This window comes from Podarcis tiliguerta, assembly GCF_965153285.1.
Source record: "Podarcis tiliguerta genome assembly, chromosome: 5".
NCBI classification, from domain to species: domain Eukaryota; kingdom Metazoa; phylum Chordata; class Lepidosauria; order Squamata; family Lacertidae; genus Podarcis; species Podarcis tiliguerta.
Window position 1 is genome coordinate 7,174,998 of NC_139538.1, and position 27,717 is coordinate 7,202,714.

Sequence of the window (27,717 nt, forward strand, 5' to 3'; positions counted from 1 at the left end):
CATGTACGGGTGAGCTAGTAAACTGCTGTAATCTTTTGTGTGCTGGATAGAAACTCATTTGATAATCATAAGGTGCTGCTGTCCTATCTTACATTTTTACAGAATCAGATGAAGTAGGTTTGCCTGAAGAAGCGTTTCTACTCAAAATGTGCTGGACTACAGAAGGGCTCCTGAGCACAAAGCCTAAAGGTCTTGCCTGGCCCTTGGTTGCCTCTGTAGCCTATGGCATCCCCATCTCCACATTAATTCACCAGAGAAGTGTTGAGGGGCTGATTTGGCACCGGCTTGCCCCAGCATTAGCAGCACAGGTGTCAAAACGAGGGCAGAGTGCAGTGGGTGGAAGCTGACATCTTGGGAGGCTGATAAAGGCAAGATGATGCAAGATGGCACATGGTGAGAGCTATTTTTAAAGTTAAATACTGCTGTGCCCCTTGGACATTGGTTAGATGTGTGTTGGGTCCTCCAGCCCCTCTGAGGTGAAGACAGATGCTGTCTCTGAGTCTACAAGCATCATATAGCCATTTATAAAACTAACTTGGTGAGTTAGTTTTAAACAGATTGGCCAAACTTGACCCTCCGGATGTTTTGGGATTACAACTCCCATCATCCCTAGCTAACAGGATCAGTGGTTTGGCTATGCCTGGATTAGACAATATAAATGGGTGGGCACCAGCACATCTTTGAGAATACCATAGTTTAACTCCACCATGTGAAGAAGTACTTCCTTCTGTATGTCCTGCATCTCCCACCATTCTGCTGTACTGGATTCTAGCTTTGGAAGAGGGAGAAAAACCTACTTTTTCCATGCCATACGCTTCTATCGTGTCTCTCCCCCCCCCCCCACTTGTTTCTAAACAAAATAGCCCCAAATGTTTTAAGTTCTCCTTGCAGGGGAAGCTGCTGCACTGCTCGTGAGTATTTTGGTTGTTCTTCCCTGCACCTTTTCCAGCTCTGCACCTTTCAAGTTTAATATGTTGTAGATTCATTTGATCAGGGAATACTATGTAAAACATGTATATATATCCCATTGTGGTTGTAAGTACTTTTCAGAAATCGCAATAGGATGCATAGCACCAGTCTCCTAAATAGCCAAATTGTACCTTTATTTCACTATTTGAAATACATCAACTGAGGCATTTTTTTTAAATAGCTGTAGGTCACAAGATAAGTCATCCTTGCTAACCACACAGCTACCTGTATATGCATTGTACTGATTAGAAAGTAAGCAAATGGAATCTCTATTATTCCCCTCATGGCTGTGGGGGGTGGGGGACTTATTTTCTACTTCCTTTCCTTAAATCCTGATACTCACTATCTCAGTGCTATTATATACCTTGTGTGTCTACATTTCTTTTTTTGTTTTTTAAAAAGTAAATTCAGGAGGACATCATGCCAAGGCTTAAGAATCACTTGCTATAGAGCAATGCAAGAGCCAGACGTTCAGGGTGTAAGAAACCAAATGTCAGGACAATTAAATAGTAGACACTCATTTTTTGGGGACCCTGGGGCGAGCTTATTCAAATTTACAGTCCGCTGGCCAGGGAGGTGAAAAGAGGAGCAGGCAGTGCCTCATGAAGGCTCTTGATCCATAACTGCTAGAAATCTTACTTATTCCTTGTCTTTTGTTTGAAGAGTTCACCAGCCCATCTGTAGATTCTGAAATAGCCTGTGTTTTCTGTTTATCTCAGCTCTTAGGGGTCCTAATGTTGGTGAAGAGTTTTCTTGAGCGTCTGTATACTGCAGTTTAGGCGATGAGGTCAGATCACTTGCAAGAGCAATCTCTGGCAGCACTGCTAACAGGGAGGAAAGGAATGATAGAAAAAAAAAGATACAAAGATGACAGAAAGAAAAGTCACATCTATTTCTGACGCTGCCTACCCGGCCCCTCTGGAATTGTGAACCCTCTATAGAAAAAAGGGTTCCCCACCCCTCATGTAGTGAATGACAAAGGAGGAGATTTAGTGGTTGGGGACAGAACACAAACCTTACAAATTAAAAGGGAACAGAAAGGCACGGCAGAGGAGTGAGTGGGTTTCATATCTGACTCTGGGCCGTTTTTTGCAGAGGTAGTATGGGTGGCTGAAGGGAAGAAAAGGGATTTATGTGAGTCAGTGCTACAGAAAAGACTAACCATCCCTCCTGACTTGAACACCGGGTGATGGTGAACAAGCATGATCTCATATGAAAGAAACACTTTAGCTCATTCATGCTCAGGCTCATTTTGTGAGAGGATGGTGGGGTGAGATGACTACTGCAGAGAGTCTGCATCGTTATCTGTCACCATAAGCAACACTTAGCAATTATCTTGCTTGCTGACTAACCAACAGTGTGATTTTGAAGCATCCCTTGACAATTGGATTCAACTGCTGATCAAAGCCAGAATTCAATACGGATGTACTATGTTATTTAAAAAGTGTCCTTTCTGACTCTAGCTTGTTCAAATTCCAGAAGTGTCTAAAAGAACATTTGATGACTTTGGGTTCAGGCAGGTTCATGGCCTTTCCTTTCCTCTGCGTACAAACTTGCGTCCAAGAGAGGGCACTTTTCAACATCTGCAAGCAAAGGCCAGCATAATATCTGCAGGGCACTGTCAGTTGATGTTTTTCATTACTGTCTGTTTCATTACGCCATTTTGACAGGTAGGTAGATCTTTCATATGGAACTCTCAATTATTATTTTTAAACCAACATATTCATACATAGGATCTTCATCCAATCTTGTGGTCTTGGGTCAGTCAATCAGTACATAATTTACACACTTTAAAATCACCATGCAGTTTATTATTAGTTGGAGGTTAGTCCTTGTGGGCCTAACTCACAAGGTTGAGGGAAAAGTGAGGAAATACCCCTTGAGATGATGTTTTTGAATAGGGCCAGGGAGAGGTGGGAGAGGAACAAACTGATTTAGAAAGAAGCAACATTTGGAGGGAAGGTGTTAAGAGTGAACAGTTGGAAACAGAAGGAGATGGCTGCTCAGTCAGCATGCACTCAAGCCATTTAGAACTTTAGAAGTAATGACCAGCATGAATTAAGCCCATTTACAAACTGCCAACCAATGAGTGTAAGATAAGGTATAATGAGCTCCCGTGCCCAAGCACCCACTTGCACCCTTGCTGCCACATTCTGTGCCAACTGAAGTTTTCAGACACACTTCAGAGGCACCCTCTATATGTTTTTATCCTCCAAGACCTGCAATCTGGGAGCAGAGTGCCTCTGAACCTGGAAGTTCCATTTAGCTCTTGTGGGTTAAACTTGATACATAGGTGCCATGAGGAAATCGAGGCGGGGTGGAGGCAGTAAGGGAAAGGCAGGGACCACCCGCAGGGGCCTTACAGAATGTCAGCCAATTACTGACTGGGAGCATCGTATCCTGAACCAGGTGGAAGAGAATTATGAGCTGACGCCGCCCCTGGAAGCCTGAAGCCACCAGCACCTCCTGTTACTGCGTACGCTGGTAGGGCCAGTCCTATTGGAACACTGGGATATTTAGTATAATTATTGTGCATTTATTTATATCGCAGGTTTCCCCCAACAGGGTCTCGAGGCGGCGTGCAGATAAAATAGGAACAGCTAAAAACTTAGGGAGAAAAAAATAATTAAAAACAACTAAGCATTAATAGAATAAAAACATTATTGCTCTCCGAAGTTATTGTGTGTGTTTATAATATACATTTATGCAAACACACATATATATTGATTTCCCTGTGCTTATTCATTAAGAAGAGCGAGGAAGCTACTCCGGGCCCGATCCCCTCCCCCACCACCCACACGTGTCACGAGCCATAGAGTGGCACCGGGCGGCGGCAAGAACGCTTTTCGACCAGGAAAGGGGAAACGGAAGCTCCTCTCCCCGCCACGTGACGCAGGTGCGCGCGCCGGCCGGCCAGCCTGCCCGCCTCCCTGCCTCGCGTGGAGGTCACGTGCCCAAGAGGCCGCGCCGGCCGCGCGGGAGTCACCTGACCGCCTCTTTTCTTTCTCTCCCCTTCGTCCCCCAATACCAGAGCATGGCGCGAGCCACGTGACGAAGGCGGGGCGGCAGCTCACCCCACCCCTCCCAATTCGCCCCACCTCCCTCCCTTCCCCCTGAGAGGCTTCAGGCCAGCCCCGCCCCCTCGGCGCCGTCCTCCCTCGCCCCGTGACCGACCCTCCTCCCTTCCTCTTGCCCCGCCCCTCCCCTCGGAGAGCGGCTCCGGAAATGGTCGTGCTGGGCTGCGCTGCGGCTGCGTCGGGCCCCGCTCCCCGGACTGAAGGAGACTGAAGGTAACCGCGGTGGGGGGAGGGGGGAAGGTGCGGCGGGGGGGGGGGGCGCGAGAGAAAGCCAGAGTAGGCCGCGGTTGGCGCGGTGGGGGGGGGGTGGGAGGAGAGAGGCGGGGCCTCGCCGGTCTCCTCCCCCTGCTGCCCCCCTCCCGCGACGAGGGCATTCCCCCCCTCACCCCCACCCTCTCGTCGCGCCCTGACTGGGCTCCGGCCGCCATTGCCCCCTCGTCTACCCGGCCGCCTGCCTGGCCCTCGGAGGCCTCGCCTGAGCACCACGTGGGGCGGGAGGAGGAAGGAAGGAAGGAGACGCCGGCCGGGCTAGGCCTCGTGGTCCCCGCGCCCGGGTGAAGGGCGGCTGCCGGGAGAGAGGAGAGAGACCCGGCCTTTCCCCGCTTACTCCTCCTCCTCCTCCCGCTGACTACGCTTTCTCTGGGAGCGTGGAGCCGGCCTTTGTGCTCCCGCTTCCTTCGGCCTGCGCAGGGTGCTCCTGGGCGCGTGCAGACGGCGCTTCTCTCTCGGCTTCCTCGCGTGCGTGCGAAGCGCAAGGTTACGGAAAGGGTGTTTCCGAGCAGGGGCGAAACTGGGCTTCCATTTCACCCGGGTCAAAGACCGAGCTTGGTATCTCTTCGCACGCGCATTTGGGTAGACATACGCAGGCTGAGACCCTTAGTGCCTCCCCTCGGGGGGGCTTCACCAGGGCCAAAAAAAGCCTGGCTAGCCCCCTCGTAGCTACGCCTCTCATTTTGAGGCTCTGTCTGCTCCACCAAACAAACCTTTCTTTCACATAACGCCAGTATCTTGTTTTTAAAACGTCTCCGCACCTGGAACAGATGTGAGGTTTTTCGGTTCTGAATTCGAGCCCTTTCTCTCGCTCCCCACCCCAAATGCAAACTCCACAAGGTAGCCTAGTCTCCTATAGGTCATGCCTGTGGTGCCTGTATTTTAATAAGCAGCAAACTTATTTTTTGCCCTGCATCTTACTCAAGCTGTGTTTTAAGAACGAGAGCTTTCCAAGCAAATATGCCCTTGGCACAGACCAGTAGTGGGGGACAAAGGTCCACCCTCATAGCCAGCCTCCTTTCGGAGAACGCCCTGAAACTTAGAGGAGCCTTTCCTTATCTATCCAGGTACTCAGGAGGATTTTGACCCTAAAACTTGAGCCCTTTATATGTGCTGCTGTTATAGGGCCTTAGTACAGGTACTAGGCCTCTCTCAAACTGCATATGAGCCTGGAAGACAGGCCTGTGCTCTAGAAGCATAGCCAGTCTTGCATAACTATCAGTAGGAACTCAAAACAGTGTCTTTCCAATGGGCAAACACTATAATAAACAGACCCCTCTGCTGCTCAATCTGTATAATATTTATGGAGCCCAAGGCCTTTCTATTCAAGCTTCTTCAGGGTTTCTGCTATACGTACAGTTAACTCTAGATAAGTACAGTGTGAACAAAGTCTGAAGCCAGTGTGCCATGAATAAAACATGACTTCTAAATAATTTTGCACCATGAAAGTGTTAATCAAAATTACTGAAGAAACAGAATTTCCAGCTCCATAATCAATTCTCTCCCACAAAGTATGGGGTCAACAAATCCCTTCTTTCCATGAATTGTGCACTGTTTAAGACATGAAATCACATTTTCTGAAAGGATACCTGAAACCAAAGGGGCCTTCTCGAGCTTAGTTGCATGACAACTTTGGCATGCTAGCGCAGTACTACAATGTCTAAAGTTGAGACCAGCTGCTATCTCATATAATTCTATTTGCTGCTGAAACTATCAAGCAACTCATTTCTGTACAGTTAGACCTTGTTAAAGTCCCCTCCCTGCTTATCTATAGAGCCCAGTATCTAGCACACACAGTATTTAGGGCACCATTTCCACAATTTAGAAGGAAGTGTGGAGCTTCTAAGGCCTCCAGCTACCCCTATATGCCATATTTATGATATTTGTAGCATTTGATAGATATTGAGCTTTAATTTTATGCGAATTGAGTTTAAATAGCTTGAGGTCTTAAACCAGGTTCCCTTCTTGGCCAGTAGCCGTGAGACAAACCAGGTCTGTCCCAAAATGTACTGGCAGCTTGTATTTTATGAGGTTATGCTCTTCTGAGGCCTGAAATTTAATATCTTCAACTAGCCCCCACCCTATTTGGACTATTAAAATACAAGACTGGACCTTTATAAGGTTCTTATACTTATAGATTATTTCATTTCCTTATGATTATTTCTCTTTGAGTTCCTTTACATCTGAGCCTTTTAGACTGCATCTGGAGGGTCCAATCCTGCTTTCCACTGAATTGTAACTTTGTCCCTGACAACTCTTTTGTTAACACCCTCCTCTCATTCTTTCCACAATAGTTTTGTTGGTATCACTTATTAAAACATTTCTACTCTACTTTTCCTTAGAGAGTTCAAGGTAGCTAGCTGATGGGTGTCCTTGGATTTACCACTATGCCTTTTTGGTAGTTTAATCCATCATCTAGCCCTTTTCTGAACTCTGTAAAGTAACATGGATTAAAATAACTTCATTAATAAACCTGAATAAAAGGGAGGTGAAAGCTGCATAACCTTGAGTGGACATCTGAAGATCTTCTGGCACGTAAGCTTTTGTTCTCCTTAGTACATATAGGCAGGAATCAATTGTTTTGGTACATGCTTGTAACATCCCAGTCTCCTATTGTGCATGTATAGGACTGAATGTCCCCAGACAGAATACCTTTATTGAGAGGACCAGTCACCTCCTGGATGTTTGGGACTACAGTGATGTTTGCCCATGTTGGAGAAGGCTGATATTATGCAACAAAACAGCCGCTCCTCTGAAATGCCCCATATAAGGCTGTGATGTGCCTGCTGATTGTATATACATTTCCTTGGAAGTAAAACCCATTGAGCTCAGTAATTTACTTACAAGGCCTGCCTGTGTTCCTCTGTAGAGGTTTACCATGTGGTGGTGTATTTAGATTCCTGGATCCTGTACCCCGCTCCATAAGCTTTGAAACGGGGGCTCAGATCTGCCGATAACTGCGACCCCCCCTCCCCGACCGCCTCTGGAGTTTCCAGTCTCAGTATACGGCCTCATAAAATGTGGCACTCCTCTCACCCCACCCCGCGTTTGAAACCTGCAGGGCTCTCGACCCCACATAACCTGTGGTATCTAAGGCTACTGTTGTGCTTCGTAGGCAGTGTTTTGGTTCATTTGGCATAGGTAAGCACCCCGCGCAGTTCAGAATGCTCCTGCATAGGACCTGCGGGGTCTGCATTTATGGAACACGCTGGGAAATGTATATCTCCGCTCTTGCATCCAAACATATCGGGTGCTGTGGGTGGGTGCACGCCTTAACGGGGCGCAGCAGCTGCCCGCTTTTAGGCGAAGCCGGGAAGCTTAGGATCGCCCCGTTCTGTAGCGGTATTGGGGCGTGGGTGCACCCTCCTCTAAAATTCCAATCAGCCGCACCCGGTAGGGTCTCCCCTTCCGTGGCCTCTGCGCACGTGGGAACGGGGCGGAATCCGGGCGAGAGCTGCTCTGCAGCTGCGCGCCCACATCTGCGGAGCACTCGCCGCGCGCAGGGACCCTGCGGCGCCGGATCGGCCTTTCCCACCCCGCTTGTAGGCCCGAAGCCCGCCCGGTGCCTGCATCCCGCTGGGCCCACGTGTTCTCCTCTTCCTTCCTTCCTCCTTGCTCGCTTCGCCCTGCCCTAGGCCGCCGTCGGGGCTGGCCCTGCTGCGGCTCCACCTCCTCCGCTCCCTCCACCTCCTCCCTCGCTGGCTGTGGCTGCTACCGCGCCGGTGCTTGGCGTCCGCCTCCGAGAACCGGGCCAGCCCCACGTGCTTGCGGCGCAACTCGGGTACGGTCGGAAGCGGCGGTGGGGGGACAGGGCCCCGGCCACGCTACGCCCGCCCGCCTGCTTTTCTCTCGCCGCCCGCCGCGGGCGCTCTTGCGGCCAGCGCGCAGGGCGCCCGGCAGTCGCCACCGCGTGGGCCGCGGCTCCCTCCCTCCCCTGCGGGGCCGCCCGGCTAGGACACGTGTCCTTGGAGCAGGCGGGCCGGGGCCTGGCTTCCTGCTTGCCATCCAGGCCGGCGCGACGCGCGGGGGAACCTCGGAGGGGAAGAAAGGCCACCCTCCACCCCCGGAGGAGGAAGGTCTCGAGGTTTGGGGTTCTCTTTTTTTGCGCCCATGTGCCACCGGCCGAGGTGCGTCCGGGTCCTTTCTCTCTCCAACCCCCGACCCAAATTCCCTTTACCCCTCGCTTTCCGGTTGCGGCTGGGTTTGGGGCTTTTGCAGAGCAGGAGAGAGGGGGGAAAGGGCTTGGGGTGGTGGGGGATCTTGGTGCTTTGTATTTAAGGCACCCCCTTCTCTGAAATATTGCCTGGCCCGCCCTTATTCGCCGGCTGCTGCCCTTTCCCCAGTGGATGGCTCTTCATGCTTGCCTTCCGGCCCTTTGTACAAAATAAAATAAATGCGGAGGGTAAATAAACCTTTGCATCTCCTTTGTCTTGTGCCCTCTGTTAGTTTTTGCGTGTGTTCCCCCCTCCCCACGCCCGCGCACATTGGTTGTGCCTTGTTTTCCCCAAACATATGTTAGTCCTCTTACCGCCCAGAACAGACGTTAAAAATTACTCAGCAATTTCTTAAGCAACCCAGTTTTACTTGTGCACATCTAAACTTTCAGATTTTGTTGTGTTGAGTTGTTGGGTTTTTATTTTGAAAACAACAGCAACCCATATTAATCTGTTTGTTCAGTCCCTGAAAGGCTGCCACTTGTTTGCGCATTTTCCTTTTAGGAAGGCGGCTTGCTGTCATGGTGGGTTTGGATGGTGATTAAAGGAGATCTTACTGTGTGGAGTAACACCAACTGTCTCTGAAAGTGTGGGAGAGGGAGGACATCTTGAACCTCGATTGCACATTTCCTGGTTTTATGTAGTTTGCCCTACAGGGGAGGGTGGAAGGCTTGCATCGCAACAGTCCACGTTCGCATTTCGTGCTAAACAGCGTTTCATTGGGTTGCTTCTGGCAATGGTGGTGGGTGGAATTCTCTGCTATTTTGTCTGGGAGTGTGTTTGTGTTAAGTGAAAGGGTGAGGGGAGTCAGGGAATAAGGGTGCTCAGTTCACATCGGAAGACTTGCTTCACTTTTCTGCATAGTTGAGTGTGGGACCTTCTGTAATGGAGGAATACTGTGGCTCTTCTTCTTTATAATTGCAGAACACAAGGGTGTGTCCCTCAAAAGTAGGGCTAGGAAAATATTTCAAATTCCTAAGCTCTAGAATAAAAAATAAGAATAAAAAAATAGGAGCCAGCTCTGCCCAGGAGCAGGAAGTGTCAAAATGCAGAGGAACTACCACCATGTTTCCCCACCCTATCACTGGGCAAATGTGAGAATCACAAGTCAAACTGAGGGGTTTCCTAGTTTGATGCCTCCATTGTACTTCTGGGGTTATACTGTGGGGCAGCTGCTGGCCTTGTCCTCTGGGAAGCAGTTTCCCCTCTATCCAAAGCGGTTTCCCCTTGTTGTCTAGCATGTTACATGTCCCCTGTGCTTATCTTCTTTCACTGTTGGCATTTGCAAGTGGTTACAGGATTAAGCTGTGACCCATGAAGGTCCTGGTTCAAATCTCACTCTGCACAATCTTAAAAGCACAGGATGCCTTTCTGAAGGCAGGTCTGTATCAGTGCTTGGATGGAGGGCCACCTGAAAGTCCCTCATCTACCCTATTCCATGATGGATGAAAGGCAGAATATGAATGTAATACATAGTCGCTTGCAGGGGAGGCCTTTGTCAAGCCTCAGACATTTGTGGATAATGCTAACCTACCTTACATTGTTGCTATTTTTGAAAAATACTGAGATAAAATGTGGAAAGGTGCTACATAAATACTAAATATTATTGTTTTCATTACGCAGTTTAGGAGCTGAGGCTGAGAGTGTGACTTCCCCAAGGCCATTTGGTGAGTTTGTGGCCAAGCTGGGTTTTCAGCCCAGGTCTTCTGAATCCAAGGATACAAGTTTGTTCATTTTAACCACGCTACCTGTAATTCATCCGAGATAAAGATTTGTAATGGACAGTAGCTTCTGTGTAGAGAATTGTATGTACCCTGGCACATAGTGGTGTGTGTGTTAAATGGTCAAGTTTTGTATTTTATTGAATCTGCATGCAGCAAAAAGCCTGATTTGGTCAGTCTGTATACTGGTGAAGTACACAAGTGCTCATTGCATGCAGTGATGCCTGTAGAATTCCCTATACAGAAGTCCTAAAACACCCCTAAGAAGTTCAGAAGAGCAGTTTATATTCTCAAGACTTTCCCTTTCACCCAGAAAGGTCCTCCCTCAATTAACTTCCCTCAGAAATGGTGCCTGTTGCACTCTGTTCCATGTTCACTTCCTGTCACAGAGAAGAAGGAACAAAGTTCTGCCTTCAGGAGCAGTGCAAGGAAGGGACTAATGACAGGGTGGAGGTGCAAAATGCTTCCTCTTTCCCTTTCCCCACTTCGTCATCTGGAGAGAATCCTGCCTTTCCAGGTTTCTTTTATCTTCCCAAATCCCTTGTTGGAGAAGGCATTTCAGGAAACGATGATACTGCCACAGGCAAGAGGCACAAGAGCGCTCCCTTGTAATTTTTGTTAATCTGGAATATTAACTTTAGCTACTTTGAGAAGTTGTGAAGCGTTGAGAGTAGAAGTGTGAGCCAGGAAGTCCCAGATTCAAAACTTACACAAGCCAGTATTAGCCTCCCCTCAACCCCAAATGAGTGAACGATCTTCAAATCCAGCATTTTGTTCTCACCCTGGCCAATTGGATTCTTCCAGTGCCTACAAGTTTGACAGCCTTGAGTGTTCAGATGCAGGTTTCATATAGCAATGATAACTAATAGCCAGAGATAGGCCCATCCTCCCTTAATTTGTGCCGTCCTCTTGATTGTATATCTGCAATTTGCGGTGTGATAACTAACCTAACAGTTGCCAGGGTCACTTAAGGTAATGTATGAGAAGTGCCTAGATGTTTTTACATCAGTGCAGATAAAACAAGCAGCTTGAGGTTTCATATCTGCAGTCACCAGAACACAACAATACTCCTAGATCCTTGTTTTGCCCATAAACATTCTTTGAAAGGATGGGAGAATATCTGCTTTTGCTGGGAAAACAACAGCACAGTTGGCAGAGTAACTGAATTGCATTAAATGAACACAAGGACAGAGCATTGCTTTGGGATTCCCATACCATCATTCCCTTTTGAAATGGGGATCTAGGGGAAAGGACTTAGATGTTAGGAGATGGGACCTAAGTCTGTTTAGATCTGGAGCAGGCTGCTTTTTGGAGTGCTTTTGTCGAAGGCCAGTTGGGCATCTGCTGAGAAGTTGCATAAAAGGGCACCATCTTGTTATACTTTTGTTAAGTGACGGAAGATATGAAAGGTTTAAGAATAATGGGTTGGAATCGTTGAATTGTAGAGTTGGAAGGGACTCCAAGGGTCATCTAGTCCAATCCCCCCTGCAGTGTAGGCATCTCAACTTGTTCATATGTGACAAATGGCCATCCAACCTCTCCTTAAAATCCTCCCAAGGATGAGTCCACCACCTCTCATGAGTGTCTGTTCCACTCTCAGACAGCTCTTACTCAGAGAGTTCTTCCTGAAGTTTAGTCAGAATCTCCTTTCTTGTAACTTGAAGCCATTGGTTTGGGTCCTACCTTCTGGAGCAGGAGAAAACAAGCTTGCTCCATCTTCCATGTGACAGCCTTTTAGATATTTGAAGATGGCTATCATATCGCCTCTCAGTCTCTTCGACACCCAGAATATGTGTGTGACTTCTGGTTTTGGTTGTAAGCAGCACTTAGACTTAGCATTAGAGAGTGCAATACCACAACTCTTAAGGACTAAGTCATGCCCCTTCAGAATTAGGCAAAAATTTGTTGCTCCCTTAACAGGATTTACAAGCGAACAACGAAGGAGCAAAATAAGCAGGGTGCCTGTCCGGACATCGCAAGAACCCAAGGTAAATTGTTTCTTCCTGCCTTGTTTCTCTCAGTGGCAGCAGGGCACCATGCTGCTCATTCTCAATAAAGCACAGTAAGCTAGGAGCCCTTCCCTATCATGATGTGGTCGATCAAAAGCTTTAAGTTGGAGGCGTCAAAGGAAAGGGAGACAAGCAAGGTCTGAAAGGGAACAGTGGGGAGCAAATTTGATTAAATGTGCTTGGGCTTTATTTTTGTTAGGATAGGAGTTATGGTGTTAACCCAGCTTTCTCCAACTTGTTGCCTTGTAGAGGTTTTGAACTGCAGCTCCCATCTGCTCCTGATAGCAGTGCACGTATCTCATATCTTACGCAGGGTTTAGGTTCTGGGGGTCCATGTATATAAATGTGTACTGCCAGGAATTTCTGGAACCAGGCTCCCTGCATGGTGGAGGACCTCTTGCCCAACTTCAGGAAATAGGCGGAAAGGGCTCTGGCAGTGTCCCAGAGCCCTTCCATGGCTGCTTTGTTGCGAGGGTTTTGGCAGGATCCTAGAGTCCTCCCACCTCCTTCTCAAAGCCTAGTAAGTGCTTGCCCAGCTTTGGGGAGGAGGCAGGAGGCATCTAGAACCATGCCAGAGACATTGCACCACCTCCCCAAAGTCTGGAGCCTCCCTTTGCTGGCGAGGGCTCTGGGCTGCCTGGTAAGCCCATAATGGTGGACAGGGAATAAATAAAATGAAGAATGGGTTTCTTCCGCTCTCCATTTTATTTTTAATTTCCCCCACCCACACAAAGCTGTGAACACAAGTAAAATAATGTAAGATTGTGAGTTATCTGTAGTCCTAAATATCTGGAGCACTCCAGGCTAAGGAAGGCTGTGTTAAGCAGTTGGCTTCAGTGGAGAAAGGTATTTCTTTGAGAGGAGATTTGTAGGCAGATAGACTAGTCAGGGCAGTTGCAGTGCCTGCCTGAGCACCTGTGGAAGAAGTTTTATTGAACCAGTGAATAGGAAGCTGCTGTAAGCAGCCACGAAACAAAGAGTACAATTCCTGCTTTGTCAAATGCTACTTACGAAGTCGTGGGCATCTTGCATTCTCCATCGGCCGTTTTCCATTTGTGGCATGTTCACCCACAAATGGAAATTCTGCAGTTGGATTAATTTCTGCAGCCTCGTTTCCTAAACTCCTATTATACCTGTTCCTTATTGCCCATTTTCAGTGCTTTGAGGCAGAACTCTCAACATGCCAACCCCCACATTAACCTACATTGCATGGGTTGCAACGCATGTAAGTGAAGCAAGATTGAATTTGCTGTCTGCTCGGTTTTAGCACAGCCCAGATGAGCCAAGCAAGTGAGCTAATTCAGTGTTCCCATGCAGCATCCTTGGGCAGCTGGCATGAGCCCCAGGGCCCTGGCATGGCCTGTCACCCTTAACGTCCCCAGGGGCCCTCTTAATGCTCCCCCTTTGTGTTCTATACTGGTGGCCACCATGTAAAATCCTTGGAATGGCCTGGAGTGATGCTAAATCAAGAGCATCATGAAAAATTAAAATGGTGGCAGCCTGGTGACAAATCAAAAGCATGCCATCCCAGGTAGGCCTGGCAGGAGGTGTTTATCAGAGTGCACCCTGTAAACAAATTATTCCCAAAATAAAACTTTCACCAGGGTAGAGGGGTTGAGAAGGAAGCCATGCCATATCTCCTGAGCATTTGCAGTGCATTGGCGCCAATCCTCAGTAGATGGGTTGCTTGCTGTTTCTTACAGATCCTGGTGAAGCCAATTGCCCTGGACATCACAGTCCCCACCCCTTCCAAAACTTACGTCGTTTCTGAGGGAGCATCAGGACCTTCTGTCCGTCCTTGCTGTTAAAGATGGAATTCATTTATTTCCTTGCCCCCTCAGTCCTAGCACAGAAACCTCCCCAAGTTTCCGGGTGGGCGTTGCAAGCTCTTGCACCACTACAGGCCTCCTTGGTGTGCTTTAGGTCATGTACTGTTCTCTCTGAGCCCCACTTTCCACCCGAGACTTCTTGCTTGTGCACCTGAAAATTTAGAACGCTAGTGCAGCAGATGTGTTTCTTCCACGAAATGTTTATTGGGTGCCTGAGAGCTGTGTAACATGATGATGATATGATGATAATTATTTATTTATTTATACCCCACCCATCTGGCTGGGTTTCCCCAGCCACTCTCAGGAACCCCGAGAAAGGAATTTAAAGTGGGGAAAGAGCAGAGAAATGTGCCCCTCTTTTTTATTTTTAAAAGGGAGGAGTCTGTATCCCTATTCCTAAACTTTTATGTTGACTGTGCTCTACTACCTTCATAGAGCCTTGCTCTCAGTTTCTGAAAACATAAGTGGGAAATTCCCATACCATTTTACTGAAAATAGCCTTTTCTCCTGGGGATCATAGTTCTGTCCATTGAAGCATAAAGACAAGCCCCCCAGAGCAAGATCAGAGATGCCTTGCACCGCTTCCCTTCAATCGGCAAGTACTGATCATGATATATCAAGGTGAATTTTGGAACCTCACAGTTCATTTGGCAAAAGAAGATTCTAATGTGCCTGTCACCCATGCCACCCCCAGATGGGGTGTAGTTTGTGATGGCTGGTGACCTAGTCCATGCAGACTGACCTGCTTTTGATTTCACAAGTTTGGGAGCATTTGGGCAGCCTAAGGTCAGAGTGGCTATTGATTTTTGCCAGTGAAACAACCAGTGCCACTGTGGTCTCTTCCCAGAGGTGCTTGCATCATCATTGGACCCCAACTCTGACAAACAGGTTGGGGAAGTTTCCTTTTCCCGCATGTGGGTGTTGTCTCACTTGCTGCTTTGCTTTGGTTGGCAATTAGGGTTTGGGTTTTTTTTTTAAAAGGAAGGGGATCTACATCAACAGCAAACCTTAGCATTTTTGTAAAAGTTTAGAATTTGGAAAAGGTGTTTTGCATTCAGCACCTCAGCAATTTTGCGGCAATCCTGTCAAGGTAGGCCAGAATTACTACCAATGCGTGGCTGATGGGAGGACTTGCAGAAAACGCAACAAATTCCTGGCACGGGTGTGATTTGGATCTGGTGGCAATAAGGTCCGCTGTTGCTTGGTCCCTGTGCTGCCCTTGCAGGGAAGGGCCAGCATCTGGAGACAGAAGAGGGAGAATCAGAGAATTGTAGAAGGCACCATGAGGGTCATCTAGTCCAACCCCCTGCAATGCCCAATGTGAGGCTTGAACCCACAACCCTGAGAGTAAAGGGTCTCATGCTTGTGCCCTACTGACTGAGCTATTGCTGGTCTTAACTGGACAGGAAGAGCCAGGATGTTGACAAGGAATAAAGGGGGGGTGGATGTGGCAAGTAGAGTTTTAATTCCAAAGCTTGTTAGGAAGGAGGTGAAGCTCCAGTCATGGGCGGAAAAAAGCATTCACAGCTGAGAAAAGGAGCTGGCAAGGGAATGGCTATCTGTTCCTCCCATTTGTTCCTTGATGTGCTAATGGACCCTGGAGCACAAGGGAGCTGCCTCTCTTAAGTCTCCGCCTCCCTGCTTTGGCACTCTTTAACCTTTGAGGTGTTTGTTTAATGGGCTTGGCCATGCTAATCGATATGCCAGCAGACCTTGAGTGGCTGAAGTCTTGGGTGCTTGTGAATTCGCCAGCTGGCCGGCTTTTGTGGGGAGCAGTGTGTCTTTTCCTTCCAATACAGGAGAGAGGAGGACCCACTGCTTGGGGTAGCAGTTGGGTCAAAGTCCTGGAATAGCTCCCTTCAAAAATATGACCTGCGTATCCCTTTGACGGCAATGATCTTTGTGGATTGGTGCTAACACCTTAATGGTTACCCTTGGTGATGGTAGTGGAGCCTTTTCTTCTCCTCCCAACCCTGCAATATTTTGGACAACTTTTTCCATTTATATCATGCCCTTCCTTCAAAGGATATCAGGGCTGCAAACACAGCAGCGATAAAACAGTTAAAAAAATAAAAGCATAGTTGAAAACGGTTGCCTAATCTCACAGCTGATAATTTCAGGGTTGCTGGGAATGTTATCTTTTAGCCATTAAGTGCCTGAGTAGACTGGAGCGCTTTAAAATTCCTCCTAGATGTGACTAATAAGGAATACCTACACACCTCACCAGGAAGGGCACTCCCCAAATGGAGAAGTGCCACCGAGAAGGCCCTGCCACTGGTCAATGCCAACCGCAAGCCACCACCAAGTTGGCTTCCCCTGCCAACTGTAGGGCCCCAAAGTGGGTGATACTGGGGCAGCCGCTCTTTAAAGAACTTAAGTCCAAAACCTTTTAGTGCTAACACGGTAGCTTATTGGTAGGCAGTGGAGGACTGGTGGCAAGGGATCCCAACAGGCTGGACCGCTTGCCAACCTGGCAGTCCCGCTCTATCCTGGCTGCAGTCTCTGGACGTGGGGTAGCCCCATATAGAGTGCAATGCAGTGGTTCAGGTGGGAGGTCACCTGAGATTGGGCTGGTCCAGGAACTTCCATAGCTGGTGAACCAACCTAAGTTGGGCATAAGCAGTCCTAGCCACAGAAGCCACTTGAGACTCCAGTAACATGTTGGAATCCATGAGTTCTCCCAGGCTACAAACCTGTTCCTTCAGGGTTGTGCAACTCCTCTCATAACTGGTTACCTACCTAATTCCCGGACACAGGAACCACCCACCCACAGAACCTCCATCTTCTCGGGTTTCTCCCAGACACAGTCCTGATGTCCTCACTTTCCAAAATGTATTTAGTGTACTGTTTCTTGCTGCTCCTGAGTTTTTTGCCTTGCACCCTTCCATGTGGAGCTTGAATGCTCTAGACCTGAGATGTCTTAAGCAGGGACTCAATGTGGTTGCAACCCAAACTGTGAAATACCTTAAGTCTTAAGTATTCAGATATGCTAATGAAGAACTGTGTTCTGAGTTAGGAGGCACCACAAGGATCATCTGGTCCAACCCTCTGCAATGCAGGAATTTTTTTGCGCAATGTGGGGCTCAAACCCAGCACCCTGAGACTAAGAGACTCGTGCTTTATTGACTGAGCTACCTTTCCCATCTTCCCCAAACTCCCCTTCTTGGCCTTGTTTGAGAAACATTGGCCCATTCGATGGGACCAAAGAAAGAAGTGGTGACTGGCCATTGGGGAGAAAAAGAGCATTGTTGTCAGTGCTTCAATTGTGGCTTGGGCTTTAGTTCTGTGCATGTGTGCAGTGTGTGGTGCTGTCTGTTTCATGCATTCTGTGTTGGGTTCAGGCCTAAAGCAGACAGATGTGATGTATTTGCAATGTTGATTCTGCTGTTGGCTTGTCCCTTTGTGTGTGTGTGTGTGTGTGTGTGTGTGTGTGAAAGAGGGGAGGTATTTTGTCTCATGTGAAGAGAGTTTGCCTCTGTAAGGCATCGGGTTCTCAGGTTTTCTGTAGGAATTTGAGCATGGGAATGCGGCTTTCAGTCTTTCCTTGTGCATCTAATTGTTGTTGTTGTTGTTGTTGTTGTTGTTGTTGTTGTTAATAATAAGAATAATATTATGTTGCCCTTCTGACTGGGTTGTTCCAGCCATTCTGAACAGATTCCAACAAATCAAAACATCCAACAAAGTAAAAACTTCCCTATGCAGTGATACCTCAATTTAAGAACAGCCCTGTTTATGAACTATTCAGTTTACAACTGCGCAAAACCCGAAGTCCTTTCTTAAACTGAAATCATTCTTAAACCAAGGCACACTTTCCCTAATGAGGCCTCCTGCCGCTGGTGCTCTTCCACCGTTCATATTCCGTTCTTAGACTGAGGTAAAGTTTGCAAACTGGGACACCACTTCCAGTTTTGCGGAGTTTCCGTAGGGAGGGCACCACTGCCGAGAAGCCCCTCTGCCTGGTTCCCTGTAACCTCACTTCTCGCAGTGAGGGGACTGCGAGAAGGTCCTCTGAGGTGGACCTCAGTATGATTCTGGGCTGAACGATGGGGGTGGAGGCGCTGCTTCAGGTATACAAGGCCAAAGCCATTTAGGGATTTAAAGGTCAGCACCAATACTTTGAATTTTGCTCAGAAACATACTGGGAGCCAGTGTAGATCTTTCAGGACTGGTGTTATATGGTCCCAGCTTCTGTTCCTAGTCACCAGTCTAGCTGTCGAATTCTGGATTAATTGTAGTTTCCAAATCGCCTTCAAGGGTAGCCCCGCATAGAGTGCATTGCAGTAGTCCAAACGAGGGATAGCCAGAGCATGCACCACTCTGGTGAGACAGTGCATAGGCAGGTAGGGTCTCTGGAGCTGGTAGACAGTGGCCCTGGACACAGAAGTGGACAGCTGTGAGTCCAAAATGATTCCTAGGCTACACACCTGGTCTTGAACTGTTATTTACAGGTAGATTCATGAAGCCTGCTTGGCTACGAGAAGCCATCTGTTGTTGGTGGGAGGAGGTTGTTTGAGAGAAGGCATTGAGAAAATGGTACCTTCTGGTAATTGCTTAAGTGATTCCTGTAAGTTCCCAGAGCGTACGGCAGTCTTCTGTTGTGCAAGCCGGCGCATGGGGCGCTGCTGTTCCCAGTTTTCAGATGGGGAACTGAGTCTGGGGGTGATCCTTGCCTGAAACCACGCTGTGTTTATAGTTGTCATGGGACATGCAACCCCAAGTGTCCCAGGCCCAGCTAGTGAAGTACTGAGACAGCAGCTGCACCAGTCAACCCCCCCCCCCAAAAAAAAACCCCACTAGGGCTGCTGCTTTGCAAATTCCCTTAGCTGCTTTACTCCTCTCCCTCTTAAGGCAAGTGTGGCTGCCTCTTGCTGCCCCCTCCCCATTCCAGCCACTGCTGCTCTTGCTGATTTTGAAGGGCAGAGTCTGACGGGTGTGCAGTTCTCTCTCCTTGGCCTGCGTCTTCTGCACTTCGGGATGGGGTGAGGCAGGGCGCCTTCCTGGGCGCAGGGAGGCTTCCTGTGGGTGTAGGCACTGCGAAATGGCGCAGCACCCAGACTTCCTCTGCTGTCTGTCTCGTGCCTGCATTGGCAGCACAGGTGGGTGCCTGGTTGCTTGGTCCTGCCAAGAGGGAAGAGGCTGGGCTGGGCTGGGCCAGGAGCCTGCCTCCTTCCTCCTCTTTGCCTGTGCAACGCGAGTGACTCAGGCGTGTAGGCGTGGGATTTTCTCCGACTGGTTTGGGCAGTGCTGGGGCCGAATGGCTGTGACTGTGGGTGGGGTTTTGGGTGCTCCCTGGTTCTCTTCAGCCTGCCTCTCTCCTCTCCCTGTCTCGGTGTCTCTGCAGTGCAGCAGACTCTGCGATCTGACACCACCGGCAGCTCCCGGCACTCATGTTCCTGGCCTTCCCAGGGTGGGGGTGGGGGGCTGTCCCCTGCCTTGCCCATGTTTGGCAAGCCCGACCCTCCATGCCGCTCACCAGCAGGTTTGCAGGCTGATATTCTCCCCCCCCCCCACTCCACCCCACCACCCTCTGTCGTTTTCTCAAAGTCTGGCAGATGAAAAGTCTCAGCTGCTTGCAAAACTGGCCTGGGGTTTTTCCTACTTAGGGGTGAGTATTTTGCATCTTTTCTGTGCATGTTTTGAGGATGGCGGGGTGAGGTGGGGAGGCTGTTCCACATTGAGACCTCGACTTTCTGCTTGCCCCTGTTTTGGGAAGGGGGTGGCATGGAGCAGGGTGGGTGGAGGAAAGGAATTGCATAGCAAATATCTTTTCTTCGTTGCCGGCGTTGGTTTGGGTTGGGCCTGCTCTTCGAGAATGCCTCAGCCTGGGGAGGGAAGGGTGCTTGGCACGGGAGCTGGCCTGCCTAAAGAATTAACTGGGCATATTTGGAGCGTCGGGGAAACGACTCATGCTCGCAGTTGCCTCTCCCCAGACCTTGGGGTGGTGCTGACTGTCTGCAAAACTTCGCGTGGGCTTTTCAGGGGAGACTAGCTACTTCAGCTGGGCCTCCCCTAAAGCAACAATCCACCTCCTCTGGGGCCTCTGGCTTCAGTTTTTTGGGGCTGGCTCCTTTTCTTTCTGGGAGCATGGCTGTCCCTGCAGTTTGGTTTTGCAAGAGGTGTGGGGGTGCTTCTGTTTCCATGTCTGGAAAATCGAGAACCGTTTGGGGTGGTGTCTCCTGGTAGACATGGCCCCATCAGGCTGTGTGGAGCTGCTTCCTATAGGAAGGGCTGCTGCATGCTCCCTCCTTGCCTGTCTGCGTGATGCTGCACCACACTGTGTCTAGATGCTCAAAGGTGGGGGGGGGGGGGATAATTGTTGCAAACTGTGCAGTTGTGGGCTGTGCAGCTTCAGCTGCTCCCCCTCTCCTAAATCTGTGTGCGCACACACATATACACAGAAACGTAGTATGTACTAAATTATGGTCCTTAAAAAACGCATCCCGTTTTAGTAAGGGCTGAGGGTACTGGGGAGAAGGGAAGTATGAGAACTGGTGGCTCTAATTCTAAGCAGAGGTGAAGACATTGGTGCTGATGTGCCACCCACACCCAGGACCACCACATATACTTAAGTTTTTTTATTGTTGTTGTTGCCAATGCCCTGGGAAAATTTCAGAATCCAAAGGCTTGTTAGGGTGCCCTCGGTGAGGCCCCCCACAAATATCTGGCCACGCTGTTCTTGTGTGTTGAACTGGAGCCCTGCAGAAGCCTCCTGATCCTGTCTTGGTTTTTTGCCTCCTTTGCATTGCGTACGTTTCCTCCTCTCTCCCAAAGTCTTTAGTCGCCTGAAACGCTGACAGCAGCAGCCCAAGGGTCAGGTTACGCCAGGTCTCTGGGTCTGTTTGGGTAGAGTGGCTCTACCTTGCTTTGTGCTGGAGAGGGCACTGCCCCTGTCCAGACCAAAGGGATCCTATTCCCATAAGGTTCCACAGGGCAGCTGTAGGACTGTTTACTGCCTGGCGTCCTGGAAGACGTTCCCTCTGCCTTGCCACCCTGGCCTATGCACCTTCGCCCATCTGCGTGTGCTTGTGAAAGCTGCAGCCAGTTAGCCCTTGCTTAGGCTGAGGCCTGTAGACCAGGGGTCGGCAAACGTTTTCAGCAGGGGGCCGCTCCACTGTCCTTCAGACCTTGTGGGGGACTGGACTATATTGGGGGGGGGGGAGAACAAATTCCTATGCCCCACAAATAACCCAGAGATGCATTTTAAATAAAAGGACACATTCTACTCATGTAAAAACACACTGATTCCTGGACCGTCCGTGGACCGGATTTAGAAGGCGGTTGGGCCGGATCCGATCCCCAGGCCTTTGTGTGTCTCCCCATGCTGTAGACCATTAGGAGGCTTCTAAACCCACCTTAGCCCATGCAGGCACCTGGTGGAGCAAACTGGGATGGGGTGGGGGTATTTTCTTGTCGTATGTAGGAGCTGGCAGCTCAGATGTTTGCTCCTCATTCCCACCCAGGTGAATTTGGCTGCTTTGTCATATAATACAATGCTGGGTGGGCTTGCAACACGGTTCCTTTTTGACTTGGCCTATTGCATTAGGGAGCACAATAGCAAGAAGATCTGGCATGCTACCTCTGCAGGAAATGTGTGAGGGGCTCTCATTTGCCCCTTGTAGTGACCGAGAAAATGGGGAGGACGTGTTGCGAGGGGGTAGTGGGGATCATCATGGTGCATTGGATTTGTGTGTCTGGTTTGGAGACAGAAAACGCTGTGGAAGTCCTTGGCCGGCCAGCCAAAATATCTAGAGTTGAAGCTCCGGGGTTGGCTGGAGGCTGTGCGGGGAAGTGGTGGGTGCTGCTGCACTACCCCGTGTGCCAGCTGTTGGGCGGGGAGAATGAACAGTGTAAACAAAGTCTCTGTGTGCCTCCATTCTCCTTGGGGCTTCCCCCACCCTCGCTGGGATCCAGAGAGGGTCTCCTGATGAACCCCGAGGACTCTCCAGCTCTCTCTCACCATTTCCTGGTATTCTATCTATTTATTTCCTGGCACCATGTGTATATGCAATCAAACGGGAGTTGGAGGGATGCCTGTATGGTGGAAGGCCCCAGAGCAAAGGCCAAGGCCGTGAAAATGGGTTGACTTCCTCGCATTATTTGTATACAGTCTAATGGCCAGCAAGAGTCGATAGGGAGTAGAGTTGGTGTCGATTCAGAGTCTGGGTCTTAGGTGGGTCGTTCTCAAAATGGTTTCTTACTGTGGCCACAAGTGGGGCCAGAGACGTGCCCTGATAGCCCCATGCATCCATATCCCATATAGATCAGTGGAGCAAACTGCGGCACCTTAGCAGTTGCATTCAAGACATACGGGGGTCTTGGATAACCTCCATCCTTCAGCTTACCCAGAGAGACTTGGCTCCGACATTGGTCCAAAGGCATTCTGCATATTGCACATCTCTAAGTGCATATTTTCATTGGGTGCCTCTTTGATGCACTTTAATGTGAATCTTTCATTGTGTGGTGCTGCTTTGCCTTCAAGGACTGGGTGGGATTGATCTCAGCTTCTCTGCTGGGTGCCTTTCAGGTAAATTGGGGTAGAAGAGTGCAGTTTACAGCCAATTTGAGACCCTTTTGACACTACCGCAGCAACTTTTCATCTGAGAGTTGTTGGTTTTTTTTGAGAGAGATGATTAACTTAGGGCTGAATGCAAGCTGGCAAGGTTTTGTGCCCAGAATTTTTAAAAAGTCACTATTTTCCCCCAGATACTGTGTTTGGGCAGGTGGAAGATGATAACTTTTTGAAAAAGCTTCTTAAGAAGCAGGAGACATAGAAGAAAGGACGACAGAAGCCATTCATCAGATAGCCCCATGTTTCTCTGGGAATTATGGGTACTAATGAGGGTTCAGAAGGTCCCCCTTCCTCATTCATAGTTGTTGCAGGCATGGTGGCTAGAAACTTTATATATATATATATATATATATATATATATATATGCTTTCGTAGATTTTCACGGGTACAGGAATGCAGGTTTTGGTGTCCTCGGGTGTCTTCCCGTGTAAAAGTTGGGGTGTCTAGGCGACGTTTCCACAATGGACAAAGATACAAACAGATAGAAGGAGCACCTATGGGATCACCCCTCTCACCGGTCATCGCTAACCTGTACATGGAACACTTTGAAACCAATGCTTTAGACAAGTCAGAACACAAACCCAAACTTTGGCTCAGATATGTTGACGACACCTTTGTAATTTGGCCACACGGGAAGGAAAAACTGGATAGCTTCCTCACACATCTCAACAGCCTACACCCCAAAATACAATTCACTATGGAAATAGAAGCCAACAACCAACTTCCCTTCCTTGACGTCCTAATCTACAAAAAACCTGATGGCTCCCTAGGACACACTATCTACCGGAAAAAAACACACACCAACCGCTACTTACATGCACAATCACACCACCACCCTGCACAAATAAACTCCGTAGCCAAGACTCTCATCTCCAGAACCAAACGCCTGGCTGACGAAGACCACTTGACAACTGAGTTACAGAATCTCTCAAATGTGTTAATTGCCAATGGATACCAGCAAAACAGGGTTACGAAGCTAATCCAAAAAGAAACACCCCCCAAAAACCAAGACACAGAAGAAAACAATGGCATAGCCCTCCTTCCTTATATCAAGGGCACTACAGATAAAATTAGCAAAATCCTCCATAAACACAATATCAAAACAGCCTTTTGCACCAACCAAAAAATAGCCAATATCCTCAGAAACCCCAAGGATAAAATTCAGTTGGAAAACCAAGGGGTCTATGAAATACCCTGCAAAGTCTGCCCAGCCACGTACATTGGACAAACAAACAGACGAATAAATGCACGGATCGCAGAACACAAGAATGCCGTCAAAAAAGAAGAAAAAACTTCCTCCCTTTTCCAACACATGAAAGAAACAGGACACGAAATTAATTTTGCAGATTCCAAATTGCTCTTTAACATGGAACATCACCACAAGAGAATAATCATGGAAGCCATCGAGATAGAGAAACACCCTCACAACATGAACAAGCGTGACGACACATCCCGCTTGCCAGACATCTGGAAATTAGCCCTCCCCACAAAATCTGACACCAGATCCAGAGGCACACAGAACGCCATCACCAATCAACCACACCAGACCCAAACCCAGACCCTCTCCACAGATAAATTACAGACACCATCCAGTAGCCAAACCAGGGTGGCACCTCCGGATGCTGCACCCCCCTGCAATCCCTACACAGATCTGGCTGGCACAGGCCACAAAACCACAGCTCGCCCCTATACACGAAGCCAAGCCAGAGCACAACCAAGTGCAGTACAGCCATCTTCTCAGAAAAACTCTTCACAAAGTTCAAGAGTTCAAGACACGAAGGCTTTAGCAACTAATCCACACCTAATGACCCACCCAAGTGGGATTCAGGAAATCACTCAAGAAATCACTCAAGATATCCCTCAAGTAATTAAGGAACAAAAGAAGAAAAGGCACACTAGCCTGGGAACCTCCTCTCTGCCCAGAACATTGGAGGCTATACACCACACCTCCTCAACAGTATTTATAGGAACTCAAACACTGAGATCCTGCTCTGTTCCAGTAACAAGAAGCCGAAAGCACCAGCCTGAAGATGACGAGTGAGACCTCGTCGAAACGTCGCCTAGACACCCCAACTTTTACACGGGAAGACACCCGAGGACACCAAAACCTGCATTCCTGTACCCGTGAAAATCTACGAAAGCATATATATATATATATATATATATATATATAAAGTTTGCAGGTTTTGGTGTCCTCGGGTGTCTTCCCGTGTAAAAGTTGGGGTGTCTAGGCGACGTTTCGACGAGGTCTCACTCGTCATCTTCAGGCTGGTGCTTTCGGCTTCTTGTTACTGGAACAGAGCAGGATCTCAGTGTTTGAGTTCCTATAAATACTGTTGAGGAGGTGTGGTGTATAGCCTCCAATGTTCTGGGCAGAGAGGAGGTTCCCAGGCTAGTGTGCCTTTTCTTCTTTTGTTCCTTAATTACTTGAGGGATATCTTGAGTGATTTCTTGAGTGATTTCCTGAATCCCACTTAGGTGGGTCATTAGGTGTGGATTAGTTGCTAAAGCCTTCGTGTCTTGAACTCTTGAACTTTGTGAAGAGTTTTTCTGAGAAGATGGCTGTACTGCACTTGGTTGTGCTCTGGCTTGGCTTCGTGTATAGGGGCGAGCTGTGGTTTTGTGGCCTGTGCCAGCCAGATCTGTGTAGGGATTGCAGGGGGGTGCAGCATATATAAAGTTTCTAGCCACCATGCCTGCAACAACTATGAATGAGGAAGGGGGACCTATAATGTTTCAGTTGCAAATGGATACCTGCACTTCCTAGGTGCCCTCCAATCAGCCCCAAGCAGCACAACTGATGGAAGTTGTACACTAAAACAGATGGAGGAACCAGGTGTGTGGCCGCTGGAGGCCCATGTGGGTGTCTCTGTAGCAATACAGAGCATCTTCAGGTGAAATTTAAGCCAAGGCACTCTGCGCTAGATGAACATCAAGCTGCCTAAGGATGCACAGGCATAAGGTTAGGGAGCGAGCCTACAGTGGGGTAGGGGCTGCACCACTAAAAAAGTGCGTACAAGTATAAAGGTACATGGGGTGGCTATTTATCTTGGTACCAAAAGATGCAGTTGCCTAGGAGTCCTCTGGGACTCTCATTGGCAACATCCATTATAGCCCCTCCCCTGAATTTTGCCTGAAGTTCCTGCTGTTCCATTTCTTCTCTGATCCAATCGTCATGCGGCGCTATGAGATCTGTCTGTGCAATGGCACTCATGCTACTTGGAAATGCGGTCTGGAGGGCTGACCATCCATCCTTGTTTGGGCTGCTTCTGTTTGCCCTTCCATTCTGCTGCGGGGTCCAGTTTTAGCTTGGAATTTTCCCCTCCGCCTCTAGTTGTGTTGCGTTCCTTCCATGCTTGTTTTTACCATGCCTCTTTTTCTCTATCTCAACAGGTAGCAAGGGGATCCTTATGCAGCACCACGTGAAATGAACAAAACTCCACAGCCCTCAGGAGGAACCCCATCAGCCCCACACCCCTCCCCCTCTCCTGGACTTCCACAGGTAAAACGATTCTCCCTCCCAAGCTGCCATGTCCCCCTCTGTTTTACAATACGTAATAAAAACTACCATCTTTTCCCCGTTCGCAACCTCCATTGGCTGCTCTGTCTTCTCTGGTGGCTCCTCTTCAACACAAGTTGTCCCACACACACACACACACACACACATGCACACCTTTCTGCATTTCTCTTGCCTTTTGCTTGTGGGTCAGTTCTGCACTGTGGGTCCAAACAACCTTGCAAGGCAGGATTTGATTGGACGACCCTCTTGAGCCCCTTTTGCAAAGTTTGCCTTAGCCTCTCTGCGTGCGCTGAGTGTTCGCACAAATTTTCCACGCACCCCAATCTTGCTCTCTAGAGGGTGGGGTTTGGGTGTGGGTTGGGGGCAGCTACGGAAGCTGCTAACTTCCTCTTCCTCCCTTCTCCCCCTCCCCCAGCAGTCAGCATTTCCTCCTGGCCAGACGGCACCTGTGGTTTTTAACCCAGCGCAAGCTACCCAAATGAATACGCCTTCCCAGCCTCGACAGGTAAGGGGGTGGCCGCTCTTGCCACTGCTGCTCTTCGGCCCGCGAGATCTCTGGGGTGGCAGCCAGGCCTTCTCTGAGGGGCTGCCAAACAGGTTCTTCCATGTGGCTCGGGGATTGCCGGGCAAAGGGAGCCCTGGAGGCTGACTCCGTCTGCAGGCGCCGCTGACTCAGGAGTTCATCTGCAGCACATGCTGGGTGGATATGTCTGTTTGGGTGAGCGCAGCTGAGACAGCCATGAAGGCAGAGGTGTGGTGGAAACTGCCCTATCCTTGGTCCTCGCACAGTGGGGGGTTGGGGGGGTTCTGCGAAGGCAGGTAGGGCGACTAGATAACGCCGAGGAGTGAGTTGGTGGCGGTGGCGGGGGGATGCTTGTTTCTGTTAGTGATGTTCTGCTCTTGTCTCCTCTCCCCTCGCTCTTTCCTGTCTTAGTTTCCAGCAGGGCCTCGTGCTTTACATCAGCAGGTACTAACCCTTCTCTACTCCCTTCACCGCATGCTGTGTATGCAATCCGGGGCTGGGCTGGGGTGCATCTACGTTGGGGAGGGGGTTTCCTTGGACACTGCAGGGAAACTGGCTGGAGAAGTGTAGAGGCTGCTGGTCGTTTGTCCTGGCTGGCAAGGCAAGAACAGCCCGAGATGTGTGGTGCACATGCTGTAAAAGACATAAGCTGTGAAGCCCCTGGTCCAAAGTTTTTGGCTGCTGCCTGAGGTCGTCAGGTGGCCCAAGGCAAGCTGCACTCACTTGCCCTCAGCTCTCTCTGCCCTCAGTAAGAGGATAATGACACCAGCCACACCTTACAGGGGTGTTGCAGTGATCACACGATAATAGACGTGAGATGTTCCGGATGTTCTGAAGTGCTGGATGAATTGCATTCCTAAAGAGAAGCATTTTAAAGCACACAGAGAGGAAATGAATTAAGTCAAATAGGAAAATGAAACATGGGAAGGCAAATCTATATCTCAGGTGCTCGGCTGTGTCTGCTGATCCCAGGGGTGACCGGGCTGCTAGGGTCTGTTTGACTGCAGTGTCCAAGG

At 49.1% G+C, this 27,717-nt stretch overlaps 1 protein-coding gene across 35 annotated transcripts in view; it reads left to right on the top strand.

Moving 5' to 3' along the window:
• The first annotated feature begins 3,906 nt into the window (after nt 1-3,906).
• The window catches only part of EIF4G1 (eukaryotic translation initiation factor 4 gamma 1), a 78,296-nt gene continuing 54,485 nt past the window's right edge, over nt 3,907-27,717 (top strand). For 2 of the 35 annotated variants that reach the window (XM_083441794.1, XM_083441798.1), the window contains exons 1-4: nt 4,105-4,259; nt 26,052-26,160; nt 26,594-26,683; nt 27,113-27,145. In XM_083441794.1, the coding sequence (XP_083297920.1) occupies nt 26,086-26,160; nt 26,594-26,683; nt 27,113-27,145 (198 nt within the window). In that variant the 5' untranslated portion in view covers nt 4,105-4,259; nt 26,052-26,085. Of the gene's footprint in view, nt 4,260-7,997; nt 8,098-8,191; nt 8,444-10,153; nt 10,198-12,171; nt 12,240-13,417; nt 13,486-19,420; nt 19,695-26,051; nt 26,161-26,593; nt 26,684-27,112; nt 27,146-27,717 lie in introns of those variants that run through there. The other 33 variants (XM_083441828.1, XM_083441800.1, XM_083441812.1 and 30 more) reach the window with 31 other exon arrangements.